Below are 17,700 nucleotides of genomic sequence, written 5' to 3'. Positions count from 1 at the left end.
CTCAAGGCACATTAACCAAGTGTGGCTTGGGGAAGCGTTGCCTCTCAGGCCCAGCTAGCTTGTCGTTGGGGTCTTCAGCCATAGAGAAAATACACCTAAGCAATCGGTCCCTGCTTGCTTCCTGGTTCTGGGGTGGTTGCTTTGCAGCTCTGTTTGACCATAGGAGACCACAGAAAAGTCCAGCTGCTGTTTTATAAACAAGGAAAATCGCTAGGAACTCTGTCATTTGAGGAAAGAGTTCACTTTGTCTATTTAATTGTGAGAGCTATTCTTTGGTGTTGGCTTCCTGTCAATCGTTTCTATATCAAATGCGCAGTTATATTTCCTTTCAAAAATGTCTACTAATTTCAGTAAGTACATTCTCTGGAGAATTCACTAGTTCTTCATCATAAAGGAAGCAACTTAAAGGAAGATATTAAACCTTATTGCATAATGGATGGGCCAATTCAATGTCCCTTTTTTTTATCCAATCTTATGTCTGGTTCCTATAGACAGGAAACAAAAAATAAAAGTTAGTGTACACGGATCTAGCCATTTTTTTGTGTGTAGGGTTGTTATTCCTTTATTTGCCTGCCTTGATTTAGCAAAGCAACATTGCTTGCTTCGTTTCATTACACAACTACTTTTGGAAATAAAATTTTGTTAACAAAAGCTCAGATGCAAACAAGTTATGGGAGAATCTTCCGTTGGTGGATATCATTTGATCTACAGGAAGCTCTCGTAGGACATGCCCTTAGCTGGAGTTTAAATGTGAGCAAAGTTCTGTTATCTTAAGCTCCAGTTTGATAGTATGAAGTGTTAAACAGCAGTTTCAGCCTGTGATATTGTTGCCATCACCCTTCACAATCTAAGAAGCAGAAGTTGCAGGAAGGGTGGTAAAATCTTGTCTAGAAGCTGAACGCTTCACAATACCAAACTATAGCTTGCTATTTTTGAGGGCCAAAGTAATTCCAATACCATAGCTTTTTAGGGACGAAGGGAACACTTCCCACAAATGAGCTGATTCATTGTTTTGTTTTTGGGGTGTGTTTTTTTTTTTTGCTGCTGTAGTTTGTTCCTGTGCCTCAGTGCAAAATTTGGATTTGGTCCACAAAGATCTGTGATTGCAAATATTAAATCTGTTTTCAATTTGCAATTTCTTTTGTATAAAATTCCTTTCAAAAAGTTTTTTTTTTTATTATTGGTAGGTATTGCCTTTTGCATCTAAAGGATGGTTAAATTTAAACTCAGTTTCAGTCAGAGTTGGCGTATCATGCTTTTCTGTTTTTTATAGCAGTTAGATTCCTTGTTTTGATCAGTCTTGTACATTTTCTTCATGTTTCCTATGTAAAAAAAAAAGTAACTTGGGAATCGTGCCATTCTCAAAATAAGATACAGATAAATTGGGCAATAGGGATTAAGTAAAATGGAAAGAATTAATTACACAATGTTGGGGTTTAACACCAGGAAACAAATTGTTAATTCCTGAGAAAGAGTAGTGATCAGAAATGTGCTGCTCACTGCCTTGTCAGTATATTAACATTTTAATGTATTCCAAGAAGATAGCATTTTTTTTTTTTTAATTCTTTCACTGAGCAGTTTGGTATAAAGCAGAAAAGCAAAATCCACTGAAAGGTCTGGTCTGTCAGAAGTAACTTTATAAGAACACAAACTTTGAATGTGTATTTTCCTTAGTCTTCTCCTTAGTAATGTATGAAGCCTATAAAATAAGTTAGGTTACTCCTGTTCACACGTAACAAAATTCATATTTAATATCTGACATGTATTCCTGCCTTTCTTAGCTAAGCCAGAATTAATGGAATTTATTGAACTGTTATCTTGCTGCAGAAGTATCTCTGTTACAATAGCAAGCAATTATTAAGAAAACCTAGAGAGATGTTTTTTCTTTACTGATTCCTGTACTAAGCTTGTAGTAAGAAACACTATTTCTCCAGTTATCTGCAAACCGTATTGCATGAATATTACTCTTTAGAATGGTTAGATTTTTTTAATCCATTCTTATTACTGTTACTGTACCTAGTAATAACTGCAGTAACAGTAAAACTAGGGTTTTTGGCTATCTGTAAATTTATGAGCTTGCTATCAAGTAGTTGTGCTACACTAAAAAAAAATTATCAACAATTATGAAATGTCATAATTGGACTGAAGATTATTTTTTCTTTACTAGGTTGTCAAACTGAAGCAAATAGAACACACACTGAATGAAAAGAGGATATTACAAGCGGTGAACTTTCCTTTCCTTGTAAAACTGGAGTATTCTTTTAAGGTAATCATTATTTTGAAAGTAGTTATTAGAGTTTCAGGGAAGTACGTGATCAAAATTTAGGAAAAGTTGTAATTGTTCTTCATATTTTTTTGTATGAGTTTGATACCTGAGGCAATGACAATGTTGATGATGGAGCAAAGAATTTTGAGATTAGCTTCTAACTCTAAGACAGTATGTCCTAGCTGGTCTGTAAAGAAATTGAATATTTTCCTAAATAATAGTGATATGTGTCCTGTAAATATATATATATATTTTTAGTAACACCATTTAAAATGAACAAACATGATCTCTTAATCTCTATGGTTTTGAGGTTTGTGGTGGGTCTATGGGAGACAAGAATACTCTAGGCTGTCAATTCTGAACTCCTAAGGGTGCAAGTTCTTGTCTTGTAGTAGGCATCTTATCTTCTGCTCTTTCATGTCACTTCTGTACCATTCTGTGTCAGGAACTCACTGATTATGCATTTTTTCAAGAATTTCTATTTGTGTTACTTTTGATTTATTAAGATCATTGGATGGCTACAGGTTTTCATTCTTTAATAAAATATACTGGGCCTGGAAATCGTAGACACTGTAGCATGCCTGGTAAATATTTGTGTGTGTTTACTTGCTTCCTTAGGACAATTCTAATTTATACATGGTAATGGAGTATGTTCCTGGTGGTGAAATGTTCTCACATCTAAGAAGAATTGGAAGGTTTAGGTAAGAGTCTTAGTGAAATTATTTCTTTAGAAAGACTTATGCTGCTAATTTGAGAAAAGGGTTTCATTAAATTTGTTACTATAAATGAAAAAATTCTGAAGGGGTAAGTGCATTAATTTTCTCCTCTGATAGTAGGCTAAAATAGGCAATGAACAATTTATAATTATTTTTCAGTTAGTTAATGCAGGCACTTAGAATCTAGGCACAATAGAATTTTGGAACTGATATGCACATTGGCAATGAAATTAATCATAGTTTCTAAAAGTTGAAATTTAAAGTCTTAGTTTTTCTGAGTTCTGTGTTGTGTGGTTTTGCATGTGTATTTTAAATGCAAAACGTAAGAAATTAAATTTAGGGAATGAATGTATCAATTCTAAAATGTTTGCTGTTTTGGTTTGGTTTGTTTTTGTGGTGGTTTTGGTTTTTTTGTTTCTTTTTTTTTTTTTGGGGGGGGGGGGGGGGGGGGGGGAAGGTTTACACAGTAAAAGAACCAGTTAAGAGATGCTTGAATTATCTGCTCTTTTCAATAACGTGTTTGTTTCATAGCACTGGATTGCTTAATATTCTTTTAACTCTTCACAGTGAACCACATGCACGGTTTTATGCAGCTCAGATAGTGCTAACATTTGAGTACCTCCATTCATTAGACCTCATCTACAGAGATCTAAAGCCTGAAAATCTTTTAATTGATCAGCAAGGATACATCCAGGTATAATATTCTTCATATATTTAGGGTGTGGACTGTTTTTTCATAGTGCAGAGTTAGTTAATTCTAGCAAATGCGTTTAGAATAAATGGTCTAAAGATGGTTGGCATGTTAGTATATACTCAGGGGGCATTAAAATGCTCTACTGCTTAATAACAGTTAAAATCAATGGATTGAACTTTTTTTCTGACTATGAAGTATGCACAATTTTACTGTCTGCACTTGAACAAGTTGTCGAGATTTCCCTTGGGGACTGTGGTGAGGAGGAGGTGATTATATGGCTCTGTTCATCTGACCTATATTACGTCTGCCCTAGAACAGGAAGAAAGGTGTCCTAAAATGTCTTGTTCTCTGTATTGTCTATGTATGTAGTTGAGGATGACCAGATTAGATGTCAACATCTACAGTATAGTACTTAATTCCAGGTAGATGAATCCCACTCTTGGAGAGTCCTAACCTTCTCAGCAGATCAGATCAGAATTGCAGTGCTGCAAATGACTTCTTTGGTTTTACAATAGCTTCTCGTCACCTTGTCGTCTTCCTTTTAGTTATTCTGTTTGTGATCAAAAAGACAAACGGGAAGGTGGTATATAGCAACAGCCACTTCGCCTTGCAGTCCTTATACTATGGAAGCTCTTCTTTCCTCATTGTGTCACCTTTAGGCATGGCAAAATCTAACAGGAGTTTACATAATAAAAATGTTTATTGAGAGAAGTGGAAAGGATTCGTATCTTGTCTTGTTTATACTACTAAAACTGGCAACTCTTTGTATGCAACAATACGTTTTTATGGTGGTTGGCAAACAGCAAATGGTAATAGGTCTAGCAGTCAGTCTTCCTGTGTGAGGTACCTTAGTTTCTGCATCTGACCAGGAAGGGAGTTTCGTGTTCATATGTTCATGCTGCAGCTCCAATTAAATTTTGTTTAGAAACTCTTCATTTTATTTTTGAATTTTAAAACCATTTCTGTTTGTCCCATGCCTGCAATGTATTTTTCTTACATAGACTGACACACATTCACAAACAGAGAAACGATTCTTTGCTGACAGAAACAGGTCTGTCTAGTCAGCATGTTGCCATCTCCATTCAGCTGCAGGTGTGATTGCTGTTGTTTCTAAAAAAATAAATAAAAGCAAAAGCTGCCTTGATTGTTTGGCGTTTAGCTTGTTTAACTGTCTGTGTGACCTTAGTGTATCAGCAACATTGGCACTGGCTATTGCGTAATTAGCAAGGGATTATCATTATGATACAGTATGTTTTCCCAGTGAATGATTTGAAAATGATACCAAGAAGGAAGAAACAAAAGAAATGGATTGTCAAGCAAGCGTAGACTTGATAGGTTGAAACTGATCCCAGAATTTCACTTGTAACCTGCTGGTTTCCATATGTATTCCACGATATGGTCCTGGAAAAAACTCGGAGAGAATGATGAAAAAGCAAGCAAACTGCTGAGAACTTACTGCAGGAAACATGACAAGTGGAATGAAGAATCTATAATGGCCAAGAACTTGTCATTTGCAGCTACAGTTACTGCTATATTTCCCCTCAAACTCCTCAGATAAATAAGTTGGGCACTGGTGATGCTTTCAAAGATAATAGAAACAAAAGCTACTGGAGGACCTCTTATGTTGTCTTATTCCCACACTGTTCTTCCATATAACCTTTATACTCCTTATATGCCTCTATAACACTTATGAAATTAAAAACTTCTGACTTTGCAAAACTCACTGATATCTTGACCCTTTTTGTGATTCATTTGTTTGTCAACTAAAGGAAAAGATAAATATCTTGTTCCTATTCACATTCTTTAAACTTTTGGCAGTATAAACAGTCTGATACGAAAAGTATAAGAAAAAATGATTAATACAGTCACAGTACATATAGAAGATTAGCAAGTTGTAGTTCCCACTGATGTTTGAAATTCTAAATGGAAGCTTTTTCAGGGGAGGGAATGTCTATTTTGTATTAGTTATTTTATCATGAGAAACAGATTTTATCTGAACTAAAAGCATCAGGAGAAGTTGCTATGTAAGATGTATGTGACTGTGATAATTTGCGTCTCATGCCACATACTATTCCTATATATAAAATTGCTTTCCAGAATATTTCAGAAGTACTTAATTTTAAATTCTGCTACCAGGTCACGGACTTTGGCTTTGCAAAAAGAGTAAAAGGAAGAACTTGGACGTTATGCGGGACTCCAGAATATCTGGCACCTGAAATAATTCTCAGCAAGGTACTTCTTCAGTTCTATGAATAATAATTGCCAGCCATGCATTTTATGTAGTTAAAAGGTGTCACCTAATTATTAGTCTTTGAGGGGTGAATAATTGCTGGTAGCTCAAAAATCAAATCTTGACAAGTCAACTCCTAGAGAAGTACACAAAATGCTAATGTTGTACTGCAAGTGTTAACAGACTATAAGAGGATCTCCAGAGGTAACAAGAACTGTGTATTGGATGAATCAGTGGTCATTTCAAAAATATTTGCAGTGTTTCATGTTTAAAATACTATACATGAAATCAAGCATGAAAAAACACTGGTTTTGCACAAAAAGTACATGCAGGCTAATACTTGCATTGTGTTTGAACATAGAAGAAATGTCATTTATAATAAAGCTGTATAAGGAAAAATCCTTATAGTTCATGGAAATGCTTATGATATTCATAATCATGTTAAATTATGCATTTATTGTATGTTTTAACTAAGTACCCTTTGCAGGTCTTTAAAAGTAAACAGAAACTTCTTTTGTTTTAGGAGAAAATGTTGGTTATTTGCAGCTTTTTTGGCCTTATAGCTAAAGCAGCACAGGAAATTGCAATGTTTCTACTATGAATTCTCTGTAGTTGATTTTTCAGGAAAAAAATGAGTCTCACCCTTGAGCTTTGTAAAAGATCTCAGAGAACACGCATAAAATTGGTTAGGTTGGTGGGGTGTTCTGTATTTTTTTAATATTAAGTAGGAATTAGTAATGATTATGTGTTCAGGCTTTAAAGATCAGATCATAAATGTCTATAACAGCTTATTAAACTTTTAAGCTCATGTAGTAGGCAGCTAGTTTACTAAACATGAAAATGAATGTTCTGATATGTGGTTAATTGAGTCAAGAGATGTCGGTGTATAAAATAGGAAGTACTGTTATACTTAATGAAGTATCCCTCCTAAGCTTTGAAAAAAGCTTCAGTCATTCTGTACCAAGATTATTTTGATTTTAAAAATTACTAAATAAAAAGTAAAAAATTGTCCCCATTTGTCACTTAACGAGTCTTGTCACGTCAGTGTAAAGACATAACAGACTCAGCACAGCAATGTGTGCAAAATGTTTCACTTTCATCAACTGTATTGCTGTTGGAACATGAGACCTTCAGTTTGTTTTGAATTAGGGTGTAAGTTCTGTATTAAACAAAAACGTATTTGCTTTCTTCATATTTCATAGCTACATGTACAGAAAATCTTAAACTATGTTACAAATGGTACTACAATGGTATTTCTCATTTTACCCAGGGTTACAACAAGGCAGTGGATTGGTGGGCATTAGGAGTGTTAATCTATGAAATGGCAGCTGGATATCCCCCATTCTTTGCAGATCAGCCAATTCAAATTTATGAAAAGATTGTGTCTGGCAAGGTAAGTGAAAACTCTATATGTTTTTGCAAGCACGGTTTGTTTCTCACTGTGTTTGCAGAACATGATTTTATGTGGAGTTGATGCAGAATTCACAGGCTACTAGACTTTAAGCAATTTGGAAAGAATATGGTAAGAGTTGGTAATGAATATTTCTTAAGTACAGACATTGTTACAGTAATAATAAAATCAAAGCTTTAAAAATCCATGTTTAGAACCTGTACAGTTCCCTGCCTTCAAATTTAAAATGCAAGCTATAATACCACAATGTCTGTAAATTTAATATTCTTTTATGCTTGGATGAAAATGATCCAATAACTATTAACGGCTACTTACCTGTATGTTTAATTTGCCAAGCTGTTTTCTTTACAGAAATATCCTGGTAGCTTTTGAGAAGCTCTAAAGAGTTTCCATAATTCATAGTAGGTTTCTTAACTTCTGCAGCAACAAAGTCTTGTAGATCAAAATATGTCTAATGTTCAACTTTGATTGTTATATACATCTTTTAAAATTGTTTCTAATTTTTCCCTCATATTCTTCATGAATATCTCTTAGTGTGTCAGGAAGTGTGATAAGGTGATGATTCTGTTGTTTCTCCTGCCAGCCAGTGTTATCTCTTTGTTTCTTTGTGCTCACTTCATTTGTTATGGTGGTTCTCTTCCTTGTTCCTACATCAAGATATGCTGTTCCACCTGAACATATGAGAATTTAGTAAGATATATCTTTAAAGATAAATTTATCTTCTATTCTTAAAAAAAAAAAAAAAAACAAACATTTTCATCTATTTTGCTTTTGTTTTTACTGTTGGTCTTTTTGTTAATGTCTTGTTGAGTCTATGGATGAATGGTTGTGGAAACGGCACTGGACATGAACTCTGGAAACTCTAGCATTGAGTTCTCAGCTTGCAGTATTTTTCCTTTATAATCTTAAGTTAATCATTTAATCTGTCATGCACTTAGTTCTCTACTTAGAAACTGGAGTTTTTACTTCCCTACTTCTCAGGTGTCTAGGTAATAAATTCATTAAAACCTGTTAATTTTTCATGTATTACAGTAAAGCCATATTGATATGTAAACAGAAGCAGTATCCTTGATTATCAGACCTCTTGGTTTCACAGCATGTTTTTATGCTAAATAATTTCGTGTTCCATATTTACATCATAACTGATTGGCTGAACATAAAAGTGTCAAATGCTGAAACTCTGGTTATGACAAAAACAGATTTCTGTCTGTTCTTTTTCCCCTTTCTCCTCTCTCGCATGTCAAATGGTGTCAGGAGATCTTTTGCTAGTAAAACCCTATGTAATTACATCCTGTGATTCATCTTCAAATATGTTGTAGCCAGGTTAGAATGAATTGTATTGGCAAGTGACTCATTTGTGTGCTATCTTCAAGTAGCGCTGTATTATTTATCTAAATTTTTTGATGCTGGTTTAGTTAGTTATCAGAAACAGTTTACAGTATAGCGTAAAGTTCCAGATTGAATTTTCAAATAGGAAGTTCAATTATTTCAGAGCGTATCTACATATTTATATGCTGTATATATACACCATTCTATACTATACCTCCTCTGCGTGTGCACGTGTATATATATTTTTAAATTTATATATGTGTTGTGTACGATATGTACACAAGGTGTGAGAATATCTTGAAAACTGATTGTGTTGGTGTGGTATCAGTTAGTAAAATTTAAATTTAGCTTTTATATCATTATTATATTAAACTAATATTTTCCCCAATTCAATCAAACCTAGAAACTTTCACTTCAAAAAATGATAAATGGACAAAGCAATGCTATTGATAAAAGTTCTGTGAAACAGATATACATGTGCAACAACAGTAATCTCTTTCCATGTATTCCTACTTTGTGTTAAGAAAAAGACTAGAAAATGGGACCAGTGTTTCCTTTTGTGTGAACAATGTTTTACCTCACAGAAGTGAAGAATCAAATTTGTATATTAATGTTGTGGATGTATATTTTAGGTAAGGTTCCCATCACACTTCAGTTCAGACCTGAAGGATCTTCTAAGAAATTTACTCCAGGTAGATTTGACCAAACGATATGGAAATCTCAAGAATGGTGTAAATGACATAAAGAACCACAAGTGGTTTGCAACTACAGATTGGATTGCCATTTATCAGAGAAAGGTAAGACACTTCCTGATCAAACTATTATGAATCTATAAGAGGTTGAAGTCAAATTTCTATTTGTCTTGTTTATTTTTGCCTTACTAAATCTGTGAATTTTAATTAAACTGAGAAAAGGTGAAAGCAGTTTAATATTAAAGACGCTGAAGAGTATATATTGATTGAATTATGATTTTCTTTTTGGCATTTTATCCTGGACCTCTGTATGTGCATGTTCTCTTGTGTTGTGCACTAGGCTATTTCTGGAATATCTCAGAGTGAGCCATCTCCTGCCTTTTTATTTAACCCCTGCTATAATGGCATCTATAAATACTCCTCCACAGCAGAGAGGAATCTGTTTTCCTTTCCAAGTAGTTCTTAGCAGTCAGACTGTGCTTCAGTGTGGAGAAATTAGCCAAAGCCTGGAGTACCGCTTTTTCTGCTGAAGTGGCATCCTCCCTCCTTCTTGCTTTATCTGTGATTGGGTCAGGATCAGATGTAGAGCGTGTCTACTGAGGAATCCTTTTATTCTGATGCTGCACTGTAATTGACTTCAGTTTCATAAGCTGTGGCAATGGTAAGAACCCTGCTAAATGCTGTTTTCTGGCATTTTTAGAATGGTTCTCTAGACCTGACTCACCAACATGAATCGTAATGCGGCTTTTAAAAAGTCCATGCTCAGTCTGCACTATGAACTACAGACCTGCAAAACAATGAAAGTTAAACAGAGAATTGGGAATGTTTTCAGAGCAGGAGGAGCCATTGCCAAATCAGAGAGGGAGCGCATTAGCTCCTGCTTGGATGAGTGAAGCAGAGCTGGGAGAGGAAGCTGGGGAAAGGGATGGGGATGACCACAACGCAGCCTGGCTGTCTCCCAGTAGTTCCAAAGCTCCCTCTCCCCTTGGCAGAGTCGAAGGCGAATATCTGAAGATTAGTGAGTTACTAAAAACAGATTCCTAAGAAATTATTTACTCTCTTAAGGGCAACTTCTGAATTCTTTTTTTTTCCAATAAACAACAGAAAAGACTAAAATAACTTCATTAGCGCTGTCCCAGAAGAATCATGTGGAGAGATCATTTTGTGTTCAGATATTGGTAAAAAGGTTAGAGTTGAGCAATACAAACACTTCAAGGAACTGGTTACCATCACTGAAATGCTAACAGTCTTGACTATACAGGCATGAACTTGCTGCTCTAACAGAAGCATTCTAAAGGCCAAACCTAAATACTAACAATAGTTTATAAAAAGAAACTGGTTGTTTGGCTACACAAACTGACAGTGTAGTTGTTATAGTGTTCACTAATGTATTAATTACTAGAAGAGAGGGCACAATTAACACATCTTATGTTCTTTGTATTAAGTATAGATGTTTTAAGAAAAGATTCCCCATTGCAGAATTATAATTTTCTGCTCTCTGCTGTCTTAATGCCTGTTTACAAGACAGTTTTAAATGCAATAGATTTCGTTCCCGGGTATGCTGTTTTGAGACGCCCAGGCCCCGTAATATTAAAGCAGAAGTTGGCATTACTAGTGTACTTCTGTAGAAAACTACTTTCTCAAGCCTGAGCATATCCGTGGATTTGACAGGATGTGCTGTCTTTACCAGGAGGATTTTTACCTTCCAGTGAGAGAAGAGGATTAAGTTACATATGATTGGAAGTAGGAGGGAGCGAACTAAACTTTGTTCTGAAGCGAAATTAACATTTGATTCACATTTGTCAATGAGATATTAGGGTTTTTTAACTTATATTCATACATTTAGGTCTGCACATTCTTAGGCTGATTTTATTTTTGTGCCTTAACTTTAAGCTGGTTCACTGTATTATCTGCTTTCATGGCAGGATTTGAGAAGTAATGGGAATATTGTTATGCCTGTTATCACAGTGCTAAATCGAAAGGTATTTTGGTGATTACATTTTGTGTGCTTTTTTTTTTCTTCACAAATACAGGTAGAAGCTCCATTCATACCAAAGTGCAGAGGCCCCGGAGATACAAGCAACTTTGATGACTATGAAGAAGAAGATATTCGTGCGTCTCTAACAGAAAAATGTGCAAAAGAATTTGCTGATTTTTAGTAGGAGTAAGAGGACAAGATGACATCAGGGCTCACATTGGGATCTTTGCACTCTTAATAGATGAGGTGGAGCTGAGACCATCATATGTCAAAACAGTTACCTAGTTACTTCATTCCACAAAGCTGACTGAGGTCTTTATTGCCATCTTCCATGTGTGCAGTTTGCACCAACCCTTCTAACTAGGCACAATTAAGCAAGCACTGTTTGTGCAGTAACACAGAATAATAGACCACTTTCCTACTTAACTTTGGTTTCTGTCGTTCTTTGTTTCTGTGTATTGTTCATTTTCCCCCTTTAAAATGAAGTAGTTTTTTACCCAAGAATGCTCCATTTAATTTTGAATAATGTATTATTTGTGTGAGTGAAATGGAAGGTGTTGCGGCTAGTGTGATTTAGACTGAAGTGAAAGATAAATGTTGCTTCTAGTCTGTGCCAGCCAATAATTCTTGTCTGTCTAGTGTCTGATGCTACAATTTATAATAATTTTTTTAGTAGCTCAGACTAAACCTAGCCAACATTTTTAGCATTTTTGAAGGTAGTATTTATCGCCATATAAATGTCTGCTAAATTAACTTAAAAACATTTCTTCCTGGAGACTGACCAAAATTAAGTAGAATCAATTGGATGGCTTAAGTAGGGGACAGTAGCTAGACCCCGTGCCTTGGTTTTCTACATCCCTGCAGTTTTCGTCACTGCCTCCTTCCTTTTTATTTCCCACCTAGGCAGTAGGTAAATTGCCATAACCAGACTGTACCATGGAAAGCTTACAGTCTCAAGAGAGGGAGTAATTCCACCTGGTCTGGATTTTGGACCATGTTTAACCAAGTCAACTTACCAGCATTTCAGTTGGCCGGTATGAAATGGCTTTTTTAAGAACTTTAACCCTAAACTCTTAAAGGAAGTTTTGGTCAGTATTGTAGACTCATTTTGATTTTTATTTTTTTTTTAAGCCAATGTTTGGGCTCCCAAAGTATCCTTTGTTTCATGCCTTTTTTGAATTTTTTTTAAAAAAGGCATCCATTTAGAAAATAAAAAAAATAAATAAAACAACGCAAAAAGGAAAACGTGCTCTGCCATTGGCTTATGAAAAGCAAATGGTTTAGCAAATGCAAAATAACGTTCTAGATGCATTGCTGGATGAACACGGTTAATTTTTGTTAGCTGTTAAGAATAAGAGGTTATTGCCAAGTTTTTATTCTGGTATACTATATTAGTAAACTGAGGATGGAGTACTGCTACAATCATTTTATTTTTAATTACAGGACTTCATTCGCAAAGAAAAGAGACAAAGTTTAAAAACTGCAACAGCTGGGTTTATTTTAGTTGCGTTGTGTCTTCATTTCTAACCTACTTTCTTTCAATCAAACAGAATGTATGGTCACACAGGTATAAGTATTTGGGCTTAATTATGTTTTGTATACTCTCACCAACTGACTTAAAAGATATTGCTACCATGTGCTAGCTTTGGGCACTTTTACACATTTATTTCAATGTTAATAATCAGTGGCTCAGCACTTTTTTGAGGGTTGCTTTTAAACTTATTCATAGTAGTTTTATTTGTACACTTGATTCTGGCTATCTCAATGACCTGTCTTAAAACAGCACATCTAAACAGTTTAAACTAAACTCATATTTTATGATAAATTTACATGCGTACACAGATGAATTGTTTTTAATAAAACTGAGCTATATTGATACATAGCCATTGTATTTGTTTGAATGTCAGTGCAAATAAACCACTGACACTCCTTCGTTTTAAACTGTATGAAACTCCTTTAAGAAAAGCCTTTGTAGACATTTTACAAAAGAGTATGAAACGTACCATCAAACATTCTGTATGTTTAGGTTGTTGAGCATTTTTGCACAACGTCATTAGGAGGCTGACACTGAATGCAGTCTTTGTCCACCCATATTTACATATGTGCAAGGAAAGTATAAGATACTTCGCTGTAGCAAATTTTATGTAACAAAGATATATCGTCACATTAATAAATTTAAAGAAATCCTTTGTATGAAAATGTTAAAAAAAAAAAACTTTTGTATTTCATTTAGACCAAGGACATGCTGCTGTATGCTAGCTGTATGCGATAAATTCTACAGTAACTTTGTTGTCGTTTATGAACTTTAAAAGATTTTAATAAATGTTGGAGATCACAATTTGATTCTGTTATGATTTTAATTTTTAATCATTGCATAATTCTAATAAGATTTGGAGATTTTTCTGTTTTGTAAAATACTGTAATCATTCATCTTGCGTGTACAATAAGACAAAAGTCTAGGAAATTGGTTCTGACATGTCTGTCTGATATCCAGATTAAATTCTACGTGGGCATATGTGGAAAAGTCATCTTAATGCCATGATATTATGCTATTTTTTAATTTTATGAAAATCCTGTTAGAAAGTAAAATGCTTTTCCAATATGGCATAATAGACTTCAGTATGGAAATGAGATTCTATTTTGGAAAAGGAGGGGAAGTGTGCAATTTCCAAGGCATTAGTGCGTACATTTGACAATGTGAGTGTTATACAACCCTCTCATTTAAACACAGTCATAAAATATAACTACAGAATATTATGTTACCTGTATTTAATTTGAAAAATCCTTTTCACAATATGGAAAAATTGTATATCTATGACAGTAGAAGCTTGTTAATTTTACACATTTGAGGAATTAAGTGTTGAACTATATGGTATATTTTAATTGTATTCTAGTTGTATGTAACTTTCATTTCCAACATAAAGGATTGTATCTCATTAAGTAAATTGCTTTTTTATTATCTTGTCAGTTGCATTAAAACCCTTATTTTTAAATCCTTTAAAGTATTTTACTAATTTTTGCAAATAATTAGATGTTTTTAAGTGCTGCAATAGTGTGCAATATAGTAAACATTTATATACAGAAGTGCAAATTAAATTATGTACAACACCCATGCTGCTTCTTTGTGAATCAAAATGTTGTATGATGAGTTGTTGCATCTCACCACACACTGCAAATAGGGTTTGAAAGCAAGATGAAAAGGTTAGGAAACATACTGCACATACTAGTTGGGACCCATTAAGCTTTACACTAACTAGGGTGTTTGGAGAACATGGTGCGGATTAAAGGCACTATGAGAAGTCAGTGAGTTGGATTTCTTAGACAATCAAAAGGAAGCAAGGTGATGATTATCTGCAATATTGTTTGTCTTCATATTTTCACATTCAGACTTGATGCTTTTCATTAAAATAATTTTGCTTGTTTTTAAATTGTCTGCAGATCCCGCTGTACAAATTTGTGCTGTCTCATTGTGCTGTGAAACGATTGATAGAAGTAAAGACTGTTAATGGTCTTGGCATTGTCTGTCTTGAGGCTTTTTCTGCAAGTGTTGTTCTGAGAGGCTCCAATACCTGCTGTCTGTAATGCAGCTCCTCCTCTTCCTGCTTTGTGAGCAGAGCTTCGACTCTTTGCTTATGCTGTTGTGCGCCTACTTACTGTGGTTTTGTGGTTTTCTTGGTTTCATAGTCTAAATGCAATATTACATTTTGAAGACCTTTGTACTTTTTCTAAAGATAATCTTTTTACAGTTCTTAGATCATCTGCTTTTACTAAAACTCACATGCAAACACAGCATGTCAAGCAGCAGATTTGAAGGTGTCATTAAAATCTGTTCTTCTAATTTGCTGCACTTGAGGAGTTACCCCAAATAGGAATTTGGAAAGAACCATTCCATAAGAAACTGGTAAAAACGTGATTTCATTCTTAGACTGGGATATGTATAGCTGATATGGATGTGTTTGGGGGGGGGGGGGGGTGGAGGTTGTGTTATGACCATAGTTTTACAGATACAGATCTTGAACGCATTTTGAAAATGTTTTTGACAGCTTGAGGAATCAATTTATTTGAGGCATCTGACAGAAGGGGTTAAATGTATGTGCCTAAAAGGGTTCCACAAGGATGTTCAAATGTCTAAGTAAATATTCTTCTTACACAGGAATTATATCAAGTGTTTAATTTTTTTAGAAGGATAAGACAGGTATCTCAAGGCAAGATATGATCTCAAGATAGCTTCACTTCCTAGCTTTTGAAGTTGATGATGAATGAATAAAAGTTTGGTTAAATCTGAGGTCTAGTCACATTTTTACCTTTTGTTGTTGTTGTTGCTTTTCTAGACTACAAAAAGGGATGCCTGCCTGAAAGTGACTTGTATATATTGAATATGTGGTTTATTCTTATAATTCCCTGCTACACAAAGTGGGATAATAGCAGTTTGAGGCTTCCTTGAAACTATTTGGATGAGTTCCCTAGACACTATTTCAAAGTTAGTAAAACTTCCTTTAGAAGCTTTACAGTCCAGATGTCCTGTTCCCTCCCTCAGCGGGCCAAATACAAACGTCTTTGCAAAAAATGTATGTCCAAAAACTGTTTTTACTTGGCTCTTTGCTTTGTATTTTAAAAGCGATATATTTACTATGTTCGTTTGCATTAGCTCATGGTCAATGAAGCATGTGAGAAAGACCCAGTGGTGGACTTGCACATTCCTAATTAGTGCTCAGGTTACAAGATTTAAATTTTTATAGGTAACATGACAGCAATCCAGTATCTAATTGCAAATTGTCTTCTTTGTGTTGAGAAGTAGCCTGTCTGAGAATGAGACATCTTTCCTAAGGACAGCACAGATAAAACACTTCATTCAGCACATGGACATGACTGCAGCACAAAAGCTCCTTGGGATGAAAAGTGCTTCTATTAGCAAGGAGTCTGATGGCAGAGGTCAGTGATCTGTTCCCACAGTAGCAGCTGCTTTCCTGTTCTGGGAAATAAGTTATAGAATCTTCTTGCTTTGCCTTTGCTTCCAAGATGCTGGAAAGACTGGAAAAGACGCTGCCAGGGGTACAATTACCCAAGTGGAGCAAGGTCTCAGCAGCCTGGCGTTTAGCGCGGTACGTTTTGAGTCTGTCCAGTCAGTTTGAAAACTCCAGGAAAAAAAATAGTGGTGAGTAGAACAATAAAGAGAAAACAGATTGATTTTTCACCCCCCAATATCCCCACCCCAAGTACTGGATGCAGGAGGTAAAAAAGTATTGTTGCTTCAGCAGTAACTCAGCAGGCCATTCACGCTCCAGTTTACATATTTAATGTAAATTTCCTGATGATTGGAAAGTCACCATTTAAACTGTAGGAGGGTGTTCAATATTTTCAGAGTTGAGTGTCTGCAATAGGTTACTTCATTCAACAATGAAATTCTTGATTCAGAAGCAAGGCTGAGTGCTAGTTCTCATCCTCTTTGCTTATGGGTTTGTCTCTGGCAAGGCAGTCCAGCTTTGCCAAGCCAGTAACTTTTATTCAGTCAAAGTCATTCGTAGTCATTGCAGTGGACTATTTTGACAAAAGAGAAGCAGCAGGATTTCTGGTAACTGGTGGGGAGAGGGAAAGAGAAGCAATTTAGCTTACTCAAAAGCTATGTTTAGGTGATATCCCTTAAAATATTGATAGATTCAGAGGCTGTGTACTACCTGTTTGTCAGAATCATACTCAGCCAAGTATGAAATCTACTTGTGGGTAGCCTGTTTTTAGTTATAAGTCCTTGATTTTAGGGTTCTCTTTTCATGTATATGAAAAGCACCGGAGGTGCTTGTTTTGATTTTTTTTTAATTTTTTTATTTATAAAAAAAAGTAAGCTTCATGTCCAAAATTTGAGGCTTTTTCAGTTGCTTTCTTTGCGGTAAGATCATACATAATGAAAAGGGATGAAATGTCTTGTAATAGTGAATACTTTAAATGGCTTATAAAATACTTATGTCTTACATGTGTATATTTTTCTAAGTATGATGATTAACCTTTGCAGAAAGGAATCTTCTATAAAAAAACAATAATCCTACTGTTACTGCCAGCTTGCCAGTCCTCTCTAGTTCCCTCTTTAGAAAGGTACTGTCAAGGGAATTTGTTCCTTACTTTTCTTCCTCTCTGCTCTCCAGTTGGGTTAAAATCACTTTCTGAAATTTTCTGCCATCACAATAATTTAAAAAAAAAAAAAAAAAAAGCTCTAACCTTTAGTGGTGTATCAACACTTTGGTCTACACAGCTGTACCACAAGAACCTTCTTCTGCGGGAAGTGTATTGTTTTTTACTGTGTATCCATACTGTCACTTTGAAAAATATATATATCATAGAACCATTCAGGTTGGAAAAGGCCTCTAAGATCATCTAGCCCAATCTTTAACC

The 17,700-nt window shown here is 35.0% G+C and overlaps 1 protein-coding gene across 3 annotated transcripts in view; it reads left to right on the top strand.

The window, feature by feature from the left end:
- Positions 1-14,426, top strand: part of PRKACB (protein kinase cAMP-activated catalytic subunit beta) — a 68,719-nt gene extending 54,293 nt beyond the window's left edge. For all 3 annotated transcript variants that reach the window (XM_035538119.2, XM_035538120.2, XM_050712408.1), the window contains exons 4-10: positions 2,168-2,266; positions 2,885-2,967; positions 3,550-3,676; positions 5,813-5,908; positions 7,177-7,299; positions 9,279-9,443; positions 11,372-14,426. In XM_035538119.2, coding sequence (XP_035394012.1) covers positions 2,168-2,266; positions 2,885-2,967; positions 3,550-3,676; positions 5,813-5,908; positions 7,177-7,299; positions 9,279-9,443; positions 11,372-11,497 — 819 coding nt within the window. In that variant the 3' untranslated portion in view covers positions 11,498-14,426. The remainder of the gene's footprint in view (positions 1-2,167; positions 2,267-2,884; positions 2,968-3,549; positions 3,677-5,812; positions 5,909-7,176; positions 7,300-9,278; positions 9,444-11,371) is intronic.
- The last annotated feature ends 3,274 nt before the right edge of the window (positions 14,427-17,700 follow it).

The sequence above is a fragment of the Cygnus atratus genome, chromosome 8, assembly GCF_013377495.2.
Source record: "Cygnus atratus isolate AKBS03 ecotype Queensland, Australia chromosome 8, CAtr_DNAZoo_HiC_assembly, whole genome shotgun sequence".
Classification (NCBI taxonomy): Eukaryota; Metazoa; Chordata; class Aves; order Anseriformes; family Anatidae; genus Cygnus; species Cygnus atratus.
Note: the sequence above shows the minus strand (reverse complement) of the source record. Positions and strands in the feature narration are given on the sequence as shown.